Source organism: Papaver somniferum, chromosome 8, assembly GCF_003573695.1.
Source record: "Papaver somniferum cultivar HN1 chromosome 8, ASM357369v1, whole genome shotgun sequence".
Classification (NCBI taxonomy): domain Eukaryota; kingdom Viridiplantae; phylum Streptophyta; class Magnoliopsida; order Ranunculales; family Papaveraceae; genus Papaver; species Papaver somniferum.
Window position 1 is genome coordinate 138,430,890 of NC_039365.1, and position 16,035 is coordinate 138,446,924.

The following is a 16,035-nucleotide window of genomic DNA, read 5'->3' on the forward strand; positions in this document are numbered from 1 at the left end:
TGAATCCTAAAATCAGCCACCGTTTTTATGGTTCTAGATAAAAGAAGAAAAATCTCTCATAAGTTTCCATACAAGTTAAGAACAATGCAACAGATGTATGAGAATCCGAATATAAAGAAGCAAATAACAAACACCTGTATGATCATCCACGACACATACATTATTGCATGCATGCATGGAAAAGAAAATGTAGAACAATTTGAAAAGATATTTAACTTTATTTAATTCAGCATGAACAAACAAGGGAAAATAGAACATAGGAAAATTAATACTCGGAAAACAGAAACCAACAAGTATATATGAGTCTATGGTTTTCTATTTTAAAAACCAAAACATCTACAGCAAAAGGAAACACAATTTAAAAAAAAAAAAACTGGAAAAAAGAGAGGAGATTCTTATCCAAACCCTTGATTAATAATTAAGCTACAAATCCTAATAAAACTAAAGAAGAACCACATCACAACTCTGTCTAGAAAAATCACCTAGTTGAGCAACATACCTACACTTCTTTCCTCCGCAACTACTTAATCAAAATTCATCTTTACTGCAAATTCCCTCCTCCGAAAGATCGATTTGCTGACCCAGATTTCATTTCTGAATTCAAGGAACTGAGATCACTATTATGATGTTGTTGCTGCTGCTGCTGTTGTTGTTGATCTCTTTGAGATATTCCACCACCCATACTTCTCACCATCCCGCCACCAACACCGAGAAAATCTCTCGTTAATCTATCTGAACCGCCCATACTCGCCGTAAGATTTTGATGCAGTTTCGGGTCATCCATGCTAGACAAATTTGAGCTACCATGTTGATGATGTTGTTGTTGTTGCTGTTCCAATGTAACCCGATTCGAGTTAAATCCGCCAAAGTTTGACTCTTGACCACCAGTATTATTATTACCACCAAACGTGTTAGTTCCTCCTGATGACCCACCACCAAATATGGAAGAATTTCCATTTGCGAGAGAATTCATCAAGTCCTGAAGATGATTCTCATTTTCAATCTGTGATCTTAAACTCTCCCCACCTCCACCACCAGAACCACCACTGCCATTACCACCAAAGCTACCTCGAAAATTGGTAGACAGATGTGCTCTATTATCTGATGGCCTTGCACTTGTTGACGAAGAACTACCAAAACCTCTTAACATTGCATTATTGCCACTTGTAGTTGAACCCATTTGAGCAGCTTTTTGGAGTAATGCAGTAGCAGACATTTGAGGAATAGCTGTGTCATTTTGAGCAGAACCATTGTAGAGAGAAGAAACATTTGAACCTATGTTTTGATCACCCATAATGTTACCCGAAAACATATTTCCTTGATCACCACCAGGATTTCCATTGTTGAATTGGTCCGGTAATAAAAGACTAGAAGAGGAAATGTTGTTACCATTGTTAGCATTACTGCTCGTAGTGCTGCTATTTGAGAAGAAACTAAGGTTAAACAGGTTAGCAGCGGCAGCCACGGCAGCAGATGGAGAATTATTTGCAGTAGGGTTTTGAAGTTCAGGAAGCTGCATCAAACCATGAAATGGTTTATTTTGTAATAACCCGTGGTGCGATGGAGGTTCTTGGTGATCATGAAATTCTTGGTTTGAGTTTGGAAGGAAAAAGGCGGATGATGGTGCAGTTTGTGATGATCGAAATGGTGAAGGAGCCGAAGGAGGCATAAGATGATCAAATTGTGTACCTCCTGCACCCCCCAGTCGTAAAAGATCAGTAGATAGTTGACTTTGGTCTTGCAGTGAGGACAGCTGGGAACCAACTTGAGATAAACCTAATCCCATGTTGCTGTTACTTCCGTATAAATGACTTCCCATGGTGCTTAAGCCGGTAGGAAGCCGTGCACTTTCTTGAGCTAAAGCATCACAGAAAGCTCTATGGGTTATAAAGCTATCACGCCTGCATGCAAGGAACGTAAAAGAAATTATTCATCAGAATATCACTTGGTTCAAATAAGAAAAAGTAAGTTAATTATATTAAATTTGTCAAATTAGTGAATATATATAATTAGGTCTAATTACTTCAGTAACTCAAACTAGAGAGTGGAGGAAAGCATAACATAAGTACAAGAAAACTAATTTCAACAGTAAATGAATTACTGGAGATACAATAATTTGAAACGAGGCATTAGTAGTAAAACCAAAGCCAGTACTCAAGAACATAACTAGAAGAAGAATGAAAAAACTATCATGAAAGCTGGAATTTAATTAAGATACAGATATGGAAAAAGGAATTGAATACAGTAGACGAGTAGAGTAAACATTTATTACGTATGGTTGATCACTTTAAGAACCATATACTCATAATGCAGCAATCAAGAAAAGCTTCTTTTAAAAGGACTGCCTAAACATTAAATCTGATTTTCTTTCTTTTCAGAATCGATGAAAATCCATCCATCAATCAACAACAACCTATTTATAGGACTTGTTTCATGAACTATCAAGTTTTTCCAATACAGGAATTTTACTAAATGCATGAAAAACACCAATCAAGGAAGCCTAACTTTAGAACCATTTTCTTCACTTATTCACAAGTTGATCAGAATATTTTTCATTTCTTTCTGATGAAAAAACAGGATCATGTTAGTGCTTTCAGATTTTCAGGACCATATTTTGCTGTTAGATAGGATCTCTTAACCTTAGCTAATTAACCCCATATGATACTGTCGTCTCTTCATTGCCAATCCGTGAGAGAGAGAGAGAGAGAGCATGCTGTCGTTGTTCTCCCTCTCTCTCCTAAACGATAGAATTCTAACCAAAAGAAGGAACCTGCTCCAAAGAACACACACACAGCAGTCCGGATCACGTCTAGCCAACTCACAAGAGAACAAACGAACTTACAGTAGCCATAAACCACCACCACCACCACCTTCATGGCAGCACGTGAACAGGAGAGAGAGCAGATGGAGAAATGAAATGAAGGGTGAAGAATTGAGGCGTGTTTCTCGAGGACGTAAAACATACTAGAACAAAAAAGAAAAACAACTGTACCTTAGTTCTTTCCTCTCATTCTCTAAAAAAAATAATTACCTTATCAGTTTCTGATTCACGTGTGAGCAGTCTTCTTGATATTCAGTTACACGTATAGTCATAGATTATTAGTTTGTACTAGCAGCAATATATTACTGTCTCTCAAGCAGTAGGCTAGTACTATAGTGGAAGAAGAATCTCTAAAGTAAACCTAAAAGTTACGATGAAGAAACTAAAAAGAAAGACAAAACCTTCTCCATAACCAAAACAACCATAAACTAAACAAAGTCTAAACTAACACACACACTCTCTCTCTCTCTCTCTCTAACTTTGATGGTTTTATTCTTGTACCCCCTGATCATTGGAATCTGAATTCATAATGAACCCAACAATTCAGAAACCTAAATTTTAATCAAGCTACAAGGAAGTTTAAAATTCCTCTCAGTACTCTCTCTTTCTCACTGATGCTCTCTAGGTTTACTAGCTAGGCACAAAAACTCAAGACTTCTAAAAAGTAGTAATGATGAATATGAATGAACGAATGAGTGAATGAATGAAAGACTTTTAAAGTAGATTTCCTATTTGCCTTTTGGATTATATTAACATGATTTAATGGAAGTGAAACTAAATGAACGAATGAATGCATGTATGAACTAATGAATAAAACCAGGTACCTTGAGAAGAGAGTGCCACAATCACATCTATATTCTCTAGTACCACAAGTCTTGGAGTGAGCTTTCCAATCAGATTGAACAGCATATCTCTTAGAGCACTTATCACACTTCCATTTTTTTTCACCATGTTTTCTACAAAAATGTTTCTTGATACCAGTAAGATCACCAAGTGCCCTAGAAGGATCGTGATGGACGCATGTTACTTCAGGACATAAGTAGACTCTTCTCTTCACTTCTTTTGTTGTCTTTTGTTTTAGCTTCCAAGGCAAATTATGTCCTCTTCTGTGTAACTGTAAATTTTGCTCTCTTTGAAATCCTTTGTTGCATACCTCACATATGAATCTGTTTGTGGCCATTAGAGTCTTGGGAGATAGTGCTATCACTTCTGCATCTGGATCTGTTTTGTGAAAACAAAAATCCAAAAAATGGAAATACAAATATTAAAAAAAAAGAAGAAGATATGTTATGATTTTATTAGAAGAAAAAAAAGGAGGAAAAAAACAAGAACCATTTCAATTCTAGCTAGCTAACACTGAATGAATAAGTTTCAAAATTAGAACTTTTTGTGTTGAGAAGATTGTGGAAAGAAAAAAATCAAAAAACTTTGTTTGGATGAACTCCATAGAAAAAAACAGAAAGAGAAAAGACTAGTTTTGTTATTTAATTAAGCTCATGGTATTTTGTTTATATTCATATGTTTTTCTATATATGTTTATAGAGAGATATGGTACTTGCTTGGTGTTCCTGGGAGATTCCTCTTTTTCTTCTGAGCAGGTGCAGTTACTGGAGCTGTTGATGATGTTGGTGTTGATGACTGTTGTTGCTGTTGTTGTTTCATCATTTGGTTTTGATCTTCTTCTCTAATTCCAAATAAGGATGATGAAGAAGCTGCGGCCATTTTCTTAGCTTAATTTTCCACCTTCTGGTTTTCTATTCTAATCTTTCTCTATATATTCTTCTCAACAACTACACTTGAACCAAAATATATTGCTACCCCACATGAAATCTCAAATTTCTTCAGAAGAGTTGATGGAAAATTCTCTGCAAATATTTAATTTGCGGCTGTCTATGCGTTTTGAATCTCTAGCTAGTAGTATAGAGAGCTAGCTGCCGCTATTAAACTTTCCCCTGATGTTGTTGATCGTGTTTTTCTAAAATAAACTTCTTCTCGCTTAAAACCAAAAGTTTAAAAAAAAAAGAGAAACAAAAGAAGAAGTACAACAGCAGTTTGATTGATAGATATATCAAAACATTATGATGATGAGTAGGAGAAGTTATATACTATCTAGCAGCAGAGAGAATATTAATAATTATGAATCCAAAGACTTCTTTTTCTTTCTTCTTCACCCCTTTTTTCTTTCTCTCTCTGTCTGTCCTCTCTTCTCTTCCTGTTTGTTGTTGTTGCTAATGAGAAGCCAGGTTGAATGAAGAGGTTGTTGTTATTGATGTTATGATGCTTCTCCTCTAGCTACCAGTGTGTGATTTGTTAATTACCATACATACATACATACGTTCATCCATACATCACAAGAAAAAGGTATTCTATCTACTAAATCTATCTATGTATCGATCTATTTTAAGATATAGATTTATAGTTACTTTTTCTTACAGTTTTCCTGATTTTCATATACCATTTCAGCTGGGCTTTGTAACCACAAATAATACTAATATTAATTGAGAGAGAGAGAGGTTGCTAAATGCTGATGAGAGGGGCAGGCAGGCACATATAGAGAGAGAGGGGGTCTGGAGGGTGTTGATGTTCATGCTAGTCTCACGCAGTCTACTATGTCGTTATATGGGGATGGATTGGGGCCACCGACCTGTAGGCCTTACCCTCTCCTCCCTCCCCCATCTCTCTCTAATATCGTATCTTCTTACTGCATGTCAAGACAAACCTACCTTCATCACCACCCTCGCAAATACAATACATATTGTTAAAATCTTAAAAGAAACACCAAAAACTACTGCATTAGTTCTGCTTATATATACACTAGATATAATTCTCTCGTGAATTATTGGGTGGCGATACCAATTTGAGATCGAAATTCTTGGACACCATGATTTATGGGGCGTATATATATCACACTCATCACCATAATTTGTTCCATGGATAAATAAGATAAAGAGTGGCAAGGATTTGAGCATAGGATGATATGAGTTTTCAAACTGAAGATTAGTACTGCATAAACCGAAAGTAATAAACATATATATATATATATTCTCTATTTACACCTCTTTTTGCTGATCTTGCACGGTCAATATCATGCAAAGATTCCAAATTGAATTGACCATACAACAGGTGAGAAACGATACTTCTAGGAATATGAGGAATCACGATTTTGTTGTAATTTATATCTTGATAACATCCCAGTCAATTTCTTACAGGTAAAAAAAAAAGAAAGAAAAACTCACTTATCTACTCAAACCACTCCAACAACAACAACAATCTAATCCTTGTCGATATATTATGTTCATGCTGTCTCACCAGTAGACCCTGATCATTTTACACATAAGCCAATATCTCGTAGAAAAATTACCAAAACATGAGAGGACCAGTCCTAGTCGTGACTCGTGAATAGACAGGGAACATTTCATGCACAAGATAGCGCTACTCTCCCGAAAAAGGATATACATATCACAGGCCAACTGTTCAAGAAAGAGATCGATTGTCTCAGCCTTGTGGTTCTACTGAGGCTGTTTTTCTCAGTGAAATTACTGAACTTATATGGTCTTGGACCTTGGTCATCAAACTTTATTAACAAAAAGAAACCAGTTTAACCAAATCAACTACACATTATTGTGTACAAAAAATGTTCTAAGCAAAAAACAAACAAAATAGAACCGAAGGAACAATGATGCAATTCGAAGTAATATTGATCAGGCTATTCTAAGTTTATAACTCTTAACTAAAAATGGAGGAATGGAGTCATAAGACTCCGATTGACCCCCCGGCTATTTTGCACCCCTATTAGTCATCCTATTAGCAGAGAAGTTCATCTGACGACTAATGAAGAAAGTTAATAGCGTGTTTGAATACGTTTTCAGAAGTTATTTTGATGCAGTCGGCAACAAAAAGTATTTGTGGGAGCATCCCCAAATTTTTCCACATATCCAACCATGCTAGGCATAAGCTTGTCAAACATCCTACAGTTTCATTTTCAGCTTGCCCGAAAAAACCAACAAAAATTGCCAGCAGGGGGCCGGCTTTGGAGCCCGGCAAGTTGGGGATCATAAGTATTTGTGCCTAATCCTATAATCCTGTAAGGTGAAAGCTGCTATCAAATCTTTTCTTTTCTTTTTTCCCCATTTTCCAACTCCAAAGTCAACCATCTAACAATTTTACAAGATAAAAGTCAATACCAATTTACGCCACAATTTTGCTGTATATCGTTCTCCTACTAATGTATTGTAGTGCCATAACACTAATAATAAATGCAGAATTTCATTACAAGAAACAATTACAGAATTCTGTTCAGTTGTCTTAAAAATCGGTGATTAATACGACTCTTCTAAAAGTACAGCAATCCCTGGCTTCATGAGTTGGTACTTCTTAGATTTTGTAATTTAATGCTGCTGTTGGATACTCTTTAGTTAAATGAAGTACTTCCAGGGGTTCCTTCCAAGGACAAAAGAGTGCTATTGAGTGCAAGGTTAAATTACATGGTGAGTTTTGCAATCTCAACCTTTCGATTATTGATTAAAATTGCAAACGAAGAAATTTCCTAGAACTTTCATGTTATAAATGTAAATGAAGCCAGTTGAACAACATTAAACTTAGAGATCACTTCTCTCCTAATTTTTCTGGACTTTATGTTCATCATTAACTACTTTTGCTAGAGTTTCACTCAGATTTGCGAAAATTAAGAAGATTCCCATACAAAAGCACAAACAACAGAAATTAATATTTTTAGACAAAATCTAGTTGAGTTGCATGTTATTGAGGTTTAGCTAAACAGTACAAGTTCTCTATAACCCAAGCAACCTGATATTGTATGCCCTCTAGGCTTAAATAAGTGTACCCCCGGTCAATGTCAGATAGTTACCGACGAATAAAAATTGAATGGCAACGCCAACAAGCCATCTAGCACTTTCAGTTTCGGGTCTACTTATTTTGCACACAGAAAATTGAGTAAATTGTTACGGGAAAAGCAATTTTTACCACTTTCAGGTCTACTTATTTTGCACACGGAAAAATGAGTAAATGGTTACGGAAAAAACGACTTTTACTATGGGCCGGAAAAGCTGATTTCGGTCTAGCTAATTTGACTTCTCGTAAATATAAAAACGGAATTCAAATTATAATTATTGATCGGGAAAAATTATTTTAAACCCAAAATCAAATTAGCTAGACTGAAGTTAGCTTTCTCCCCGTAAAAGGATTTTTCCACATAATAATTTATAAAAATTGGGCTTGTTAAATAATCATGACAGATTTAATGTTTAGGACTCCTTCATAATTCTGACAGAAACACCTCTTAACCCTCTTTCTCTATTTCTCTTGGGTTTATATCACTTTCTTGTCGTTTTTGGTGGTAAGAATAAGAGACAAAATTGACGTGTATAGTACTTTTTTTTGTGTTTGGAGTAAAAAACAGGAAATTGCAAAAAGAGCTAGGTTTGCTTGGTTTAGAGTTATGTAAAAAGTGCGTGCGGGAAAATTGTATAAGAGCAATTTCGTCCAACTCGATCAAAATTATGAATTGATCCTAATTAGTGAATACATTATGATTTTTTAAGTCTCTAATTACTCATAAATACCTTTTTACAAAAAAACAAGAATTATTGGATTTTAAAAATCAAGTACAACAGACTCATTACGGACGAATAAAAATTACTGGTTACAATTTTTCAACTCTTTAAAAAGTCAGTATACTTAACATGAGCATTTAAAGAAAACACCAAATTTATGAAGAGTAGTCATTGAAAATATTCCTCATCAACTACATATATTCGGACTCAAACTTCAATCCATTAGCGATTAGAATAGATTTCAATAAATTCCAATGAATCATATTTAATCGTGGAAAAAGACTTTGAATTAAACTTCCAAATATTAAAAACTCATTTTAAAGTTGGCTTTTCCAACAAAACATCGTGTATTTCAGATAAAGAAGTTGGTTGAATTTTAAAACTAAAGTACAATACAATCTCAAGTATGTTGATTACGGAGCAATTGACGGCATACGCTAATAAACATAAGCACATGAATTATAAGACTTCTGGTTTCGACAGTTGGTCAGTTTATAAATTAAATTGCAAGTAAGGATTTGAAATTTACTAGTACCAAAGTATTTTCAATAGAACTGGGAAAAAGAATTATGCAGTTAAATGCTAGGAGAATAAAAATCCAGTCTCCATGGATGAGTAATCTCCTAGGAAGTTGCTGTCAGATTACCACAATTATGACAAACGCTAAAAATCCTACATTGCTAGATGACTACGTTAATAGTAGGGAGCATGTATAGCATTAGTGTGTATCTCGAACAGAGCATACTGCAACAAGTGTCTCGCATCATTGGATCAACATACACCAAATCGACAATTGTCAAAACAGTGCAGCTAAAGTTACAAAAAATACCAGCCACGACGAAATATTGGATTGAAGCTATCAAAAATAGTCGTGAAGAAAACCCCAAGCAACCTTATTTCTCTAGCTAGGTCATCAAACTTTTATGATGGTGCTAAAAATAGACAAACAATAAGGAGTATAAGATCAATTTACCTTTTCAGGTTCCATCAAAGGATATCATATGAATCGCCTCTACAACTCTTTCGTCTTTTCCACAAATTCTAAAAACAATTTCGTAGGGGTAGACTCTTAGGTGCTCGATCACTTGTCAGTTGGTGATGTTGTTGAATATTTTATTCATGTAAACTCTATGGGTCTAACTAATCTTGAAAACCGCATTATAAGGTTACGATTTTTCATGGCACGCACACTTTACAAATCTAGAAAATTAAGGTTATGCGAGACTGTTCTCTCCACACTAACTCCCATAGAGTCGGGGCGAAAAAAGACCCTTAATAAAGGCCAAACAATCTTTAACGGGCTAAAAAATATTCACATACCACCCAATCCCCTCACACGGAGCCGGGGAAAAACAAGATCCTTGATACCTTAATGGTCCAAACAATTTCTTAATGGGCTAAACAATGTCCACATACTACCCAATCACATACTATGATTAAAGTCCATGAGTCTAACTTACTCCCATAGAGTCGAGGCGAAGCAAGACCCTTAATAAAGGTCAAACAATCTTTAAAGGGCTAAAAAATATTCGCACACCACCCAATCCCCTCACACGGAGCCGGGGAAAAACAAGATCCTTGATACCTTAATGGTCCAAATAATTTCTTAATGGGCTAAACAATGTCCACATACTACCCAATCACATACTATGATTAAAGTCCATGAGTCTAACTAACCTCGAAAATTGACATACAAGGTTAGGGTTTCCCAACGCATATATAATATCCACGAAATTTATGCAATGTATGACTATTCTCAACTCTCTCTCTCAGGGAAAAACAAGACCCTTAATACCTTTTAATGTGCCAAATAATCTCTTAATGGGCTAAACAATGTCCACACACCACTCAATCACATGTTATTATAGCATTTTAAAGTCTACGAGCCTAAGTAACCTAGAAAAAAAATAAGCTTTCAAGTTGAGAGTTTCCCATGGCATATATACCATTCACGTAATCTATATGATGCAAGATTATTCTCAACGCTTACCTTTAGACGGAGTCGAGGACAAACAAGACCATCGGTGCGTCAAACACAAACAAACCGGTCTTCGAGGTTATTTAGGCCCATAAACTTTAACATGATATCAAAATAGATGTTTGGGCGGCGTGTGGAGATTGTTTAGCATAATGAGAGACTGCTTGACCGCTAACGGTATCGTTTGTTTGTGTTTGACCTAGTGAGGATCTTGTTTGTCCACGCATGGCTCTGTGTGAGGGGATTTTTTTTTTTGTTTTTATAGTAATCCCATAATGGCCTAATTTTCTGGATCTTTAAGTGTAGATGTTTTGGACAACTCTAACCTTGCAAGCCGGTTTAACAAAGTTTGTTAAACTCATGAATTTAGAAATTCTGTATTTATCATTTATTAATACTCCAAGTTTCAGAGCTTCTACGTTGTTTCAATTTTAATGATTTATTCTTCTCTTTTTACAAGAATTTAAATATTTTTGAAAATATCAAAAACACGAAGTCCATATCGTATGAATGCTTTCATATCTAAAAGCATAGGATCCACAAGAAGAACAAAATAATAATCCAGTAGACTTAATGAGAAATAAAACCTTAGTGACTATTTTATGTTCATCAACAAACATTCGATGATTTCGCTCTTCCAAACAATCTAACCGATAAGAATAGGAGGTATGTTTATCTTTTTGAATAATGAACTTCGAGTACCATCATGCTCTCTCTCTTAGAGGAGGTATGGATTTAATTCCTGAACCTTGTAATTGCTAGCAGTATTCAGGAGACACTAACTAATCAATGTATTAACCCATAAAAAAATGAAGTTCCAAACATAAAATAATTTTAATGAATTTTTAACTTTACATATAAATTATTGTTAATTACATGCACATATAGTGTTGGAAACTGAGTTTTCTATCGGGCGTACATTCGAATGAAAAACAATCGCAATTTAAAAAATGTTTAACTCTTAATTGTTGACAAATTATAAAAGATGAAGGATCCCTTCACACTTTTATTCTCACATTATCTTACACGTTGGGGTAATTTTTGTCAATAAAAACCAAACGACAACATATTTGAAACTAATAATATGTTCTTATTACAAAGCTCTATATAACTACCAAAAGTGAGTGTATTCCTAAACGTATAACACCACCATCTACTGTTTTGAAGATGAGTCGTTGAAAATCAACGGATTTAGGGCCATTAAAATTAAGACCGATATATTAATATATTATTTCGGAAAGCACTCAATTTTTGATAGTCATGTAGAGCTTTGTAAAAGGAATAATTTCCAAAATATTAGCTTTGAATTCGTCGTTATTTGATTTTTATTCACAAAATGATGTCCAACGTATGAAATAGTATGAGAACAAAAGTGCGAACGGTGCACGAAGGATCTGGTTTGGCTAAATAACTTCACCTCATGTACCCGAAACTTCTGAGCCTGCCACTGACCAGCGGTCGGGCGCATAGAAGATTTTAGTTTTAGGCCGGACAAATTCGAAAATGTTCAAGTCTTGGTTCAGAGGGAGCAAAACACTGTCCTGCCAAGTGACGACGGGCTTGGGTTTTGTAAAGAGTCTCTCTTTCACTGTCACGAGTCAGAACCTGTAAGTGGACCTACAAAACCTGAACTATGGTCCCATAAGACTCGTGAGGAATCGGTTGCCGGCTCCACTGTGAAAGAACGACACCATAAAAGACGCGCTCTTCTAGTTTGCTTGTCCTCTTTCTCCTTTTTCTATTTTGATCTTTTTTTTTTTTTGCTAGATTTTCGGTTTAGTTTTTTTCGTCAGATGCAACACCTCTTTCCCTCTCAAATCTGTTTAGTTTTTTAAGATTTGAAGACAAACAAAAGAAGGCAAAAAATATCATCCCAAATATTTTTTCCAATCAAACATTAATTCACGTTTAAATCAAACTAAATTTTCATGGAGATGATCATGGTAGGAGGAGTTTAAGTCTGTAACATCCGACCAGATAATTTTACCTGGCTATAAGTTTGGGCCTTAGGCCAATTATTTGGAGCCTGGTACTACATGATAAAATAAGACACTTTGAAGTAAAATGAGATTCTCCTTAACCAATTATTTTTTAATGACTAATTTATCCTTGATTAATTAGCGTTAATTTGATTTATTAATAGATGTTTAATCTTATTGATTTAGAAAAATGTTGATTCATCACCAAAACATGATAATAAAAATTTCTTTTCGAAAACACTACCCAGAATCGGTTTACGTTCATGCACTTGTAAACCGATTCTGGATTGGTATTTTGCTATATACGAAGGATATCCAGAATCGGTTAAAGTACGCATAGATAAAATCCGATTCTAACAATCAGGTTTTTTCTAGTCACGTACAAACCGATTGTTTCACATAATCGGTTTATGTGAATATTCACATAATCCGTATCTAACAAAAAAAACATACAGAAAACTGGGTCTCTTTCATACCATAATTGAAATATGTGGGCATTAACTTTTACTGATTCTGGTTAAATTTTTCTCGACCAGAAAACACATTGAGGACAATCGATTGACGTGTTCATGAACATCGACTGATTGTCATAGGAATCGATAAATATGGACATGAACGTCGACCGATTATGTTAAACACAGTAACCCAAGATTGTTTGTAGTTTTTAATTTTGAATAGATAAATCAATCACAAATATAATAAAGAGATATAGGTTGCAATCGACGATGTTTAGTATGATTTTTTTTCTTTAAGAAAAAAATGAATGATGATTTTTTTATTTTAAACCGACCGATGTTGATTAGTTATGATGGATGAATTTGAGTTTGATTTTCTTTTTTGCTAAAAAAAAGTAAAAAAAATAAAGATAAAGATTATGATTAAATTTTAGAATTGAATGTATTTTAGTATTTTTATCTAGTTTTGTCACGTAGTGATAGACCTCAAATAATCCCTATAAGCCCAAACTAGCAACGAAATTTTAGCCACTTTGACTAGCCTATCAAGGACATTATTGCAAATCACACAAAGTAGAAAGGACACACTTAAGTGGAGCTTAGCTCGACAATATGCAAGGAGTGTTATATTCTCAATATCATACCAAAGTCATTTAATACCAAATCATTTCTTTAATACTTTGCTCTCTTTTAAATTAACCTTGATTTTTACCTACTCAAATTTAACATATTATGTCTTTTAATAGAAAAATGTTAGACATTCTTAAAGGGTGTGCTAAATGTCCAATTTTGTCAAACAGATAGAGATAATACTTCTTAATACTTGTTGACAAGGATTTTCCATCACTTTTATTCAGGGAGCTTCTTGCTCGACTAAACCTTTTAAACCGCGAACAGTCGTCTATTCCCGCAGGGACGGATCCAAAAAATTTCTTTGGATAGGCTGGAATCTCACAAATACAGCTGAAGGCCGCGACAAATTTTTTGGAACGCATTGTATAATCAATAGCCAATAGTGATCCACCTACATATAACACCAGATAGATATGCAAAGAAAGAATAATATGAACACAAATAATGGCAAAACAAGGTGATTACTAAAAGATTTTTCTAAATAGAAAGAAAATTGGAGAGAAATGTGCCGAGAGCAACAAAATTATTTGGCTTAAACAAAGTTTAAATTTTAATTTTCTATAACACGGGATAAAAATTATATGTGATTGGCTAACTATAACTAATTTTTGGGCTAAATCTATTTAGTTGAATCCCCTATTTCAAAGAAAGATTTTGGACTAAATCTAAAAATTTACAGAACTTTCTATAATAAAGTTTGTGTTAGCCAAAAAACAGGGACGGACTATAGTCTCACTTAGCCCCTTACTAGGCCCGTCCCTGCTATTCCCAACGGTTGATCGTCATGTATCGACATCTTTAAATTGATATAGTTGACAAATAAGCTTTACCGACATTTATCTCCTTGGTAAAAATAAGATAGAATAAACATATCTAAAAACCAAATAATTTACTCAATATAGAGTAAATCCTACTGTTATTGACGAAAAAGAGAATTTGCCAAGTTACGTGGTTGGATAAATCGAGTTTATGATTGTTATAGAATCGGCCAAAAAGGAAAATCGACATAAAATTATGACCACTTAATTTTTTATAGTCGTATAGCGACTATTTCCCTTATATGCTACTCCCGTCTTTAAATAGATGATCTATTTACTTTTAAATTTTGTCCTTAAATAGATGACCTATATCATTAAATAAAATGATATTTCTAAAACTATCTTTTTAGTTAATTGGATATATATAATTTGATAGCTATGTTTATATTTTTTACGAAAGTTTTTTAAAATTCTTTCCAATGATATAAAGTTTACGAATATTCGTGGTGTAGTTAGAGAGATAAATCAAAGGTATAACTGTAAAAAAATGTAAAAAAATTAATTAAAAATACTCATCTCTCTTCCTTACTTTGAGAATTGTGCAAACTTGAACTAGGTCATCTATTCAGGGACGCGCATTTTAAATCACTATCTTTCTTACATATATTTCTCACTTCTTACAATTTTTCATTTCTCAATCTGTCATATGGATTCTAATTTTGATCGTAAAGAAGATAAAGATGGATATCAGTCGATTTAATGAACAACAAGAAACATTATGCAAATATTAGGATACTATGATGAGTCAAATGAAGAAAGAGTAAAGACTACTCCTACCTCCTTTAATTCAGATATACCGACATAAATATCTTCAACCTGATGGCTTATCTAGTGGACTTGCACTTATGTGGATTTTTTTGTGAAATTCTTAGCTGTGAGGATAATATGATGGATGTTCTAATTCAAGATGATCCTAATAAACCTGATCAATTGATTATTTCTTGTATGTATGGTTACCGCAACTTCACAAAAAGAAAGAACCATGTAATTTTACTAAAGAACTTGGAAGGAACTACTCAACATTGGATTCTTCTTGGAGATCTTAATATTTATCTCATTAACTCTGCTTTCTCTCCTTTTTCTTCAGGTGATGGATGTGTCAATTCTATTCTTCAGACAGTGGATTTATAAGATATTGGCTTGATACAGAAAAAATGCATACTTGGACTAGTAATAATATGGATACTGGAAAAAGAAGATCAAGAATTAATATGGACCATGGTAATAATGAATCGATCGAATACGTTTTTCCTTTTTCTAACTTGTTGCATCTTTCTCAAAGTGACAGTGACCATTGTCCAATAATGTTGGTTTCTGATTATAACCAAACGAATCTCTGAACACTTTTCAAAAAAAATTCCACTTGGTTACATGATAAAAGTTGTGTTGTGGAAATAAGTAAGGCTTGGAAACAAATGTTCAAGGTTCTGCATCTTTTAAGCTCACTAAAAGACTGTAATTCACCAGAATAACTTGGTCCAAATAGAATATAACACATTTTTAGTGATATCAACCAAAATGTGGATATTTCCAAACTCAATTATTTGATATTCACGCTCAACTTTTTACTTTGCAGAAAATATCTCCAAGGCTGAAAATGACGGGGGTACCAAGTACACCACAACATTTTTGATATCAACCTATAAGTCTGATACCTCGCGTGATCTAAATAGGCAGAAATTTTCAAGAAGACAGTAAACCCTAAGGTATACACTTGGTGTATAGTATTAATTCGAAACCGAACACAACTAAAGGGATCAACCCAAGATTTGGATTAA

General features: G+C 34.2%; 1 protein-coding gene across 1 annotated transcript; it reads right to left on the reverse strand.

Moving 5' to 3' along the window:
* Positions 1-250: 250 nt before the first annotated feature.
* On the reverse strand, positions 251-5,330 carry LOC113303198 (protein indeterminate-domain 5, chloroplastic-like). The gene is made up of 3 exons (XM_026552224.1): positions 4,381-5,330; positions 3,646-4,042; positions 251-1,901 (listed from the first exon to the last, which is right to left on the reverse strand). The coding sequence occupies exons 1-3, from the start codon at positions 4,541-4,543 to the stop codon at positions 542-544; spliced, it is 1,920 nt and encodes a 639-aa protein (XP_026408009.1). The 5' UTR covers positions 4,544-5,330; the 3' UTR covers positions 251-541.
* Positions 5,331-16,035: the final 10,705 nt, after the last annotated feature.

What these genes read in the sequence shown, in the direction of transcription:
- LOC113303198 (XM_026552224.1), bottom strand. Translation starts at nt 4,543, where the DNA reads ATGGCCGCAGCTTCTTCATCATCCTTATTTGGAATTAGAGAAGAAGAT. An exon ending in GAATCTCCCAGGAACACCAA is followed by an intron (nt 4,043 to 4,380) that starts GCAAGTACCATA and finishes TTCACAAAACAG; the next exon opens with ATCCAGATGCAGAAGTGATA. An exon ending in TGTGGCACTCTCTTCTCAAG is followed by an intron (nt 1,902 to 3,645) that starts GTACCTGGTTTT and finishes CCTTGCATGCAG; the next exon opens with GCGTGATAGCTTTATAACCC.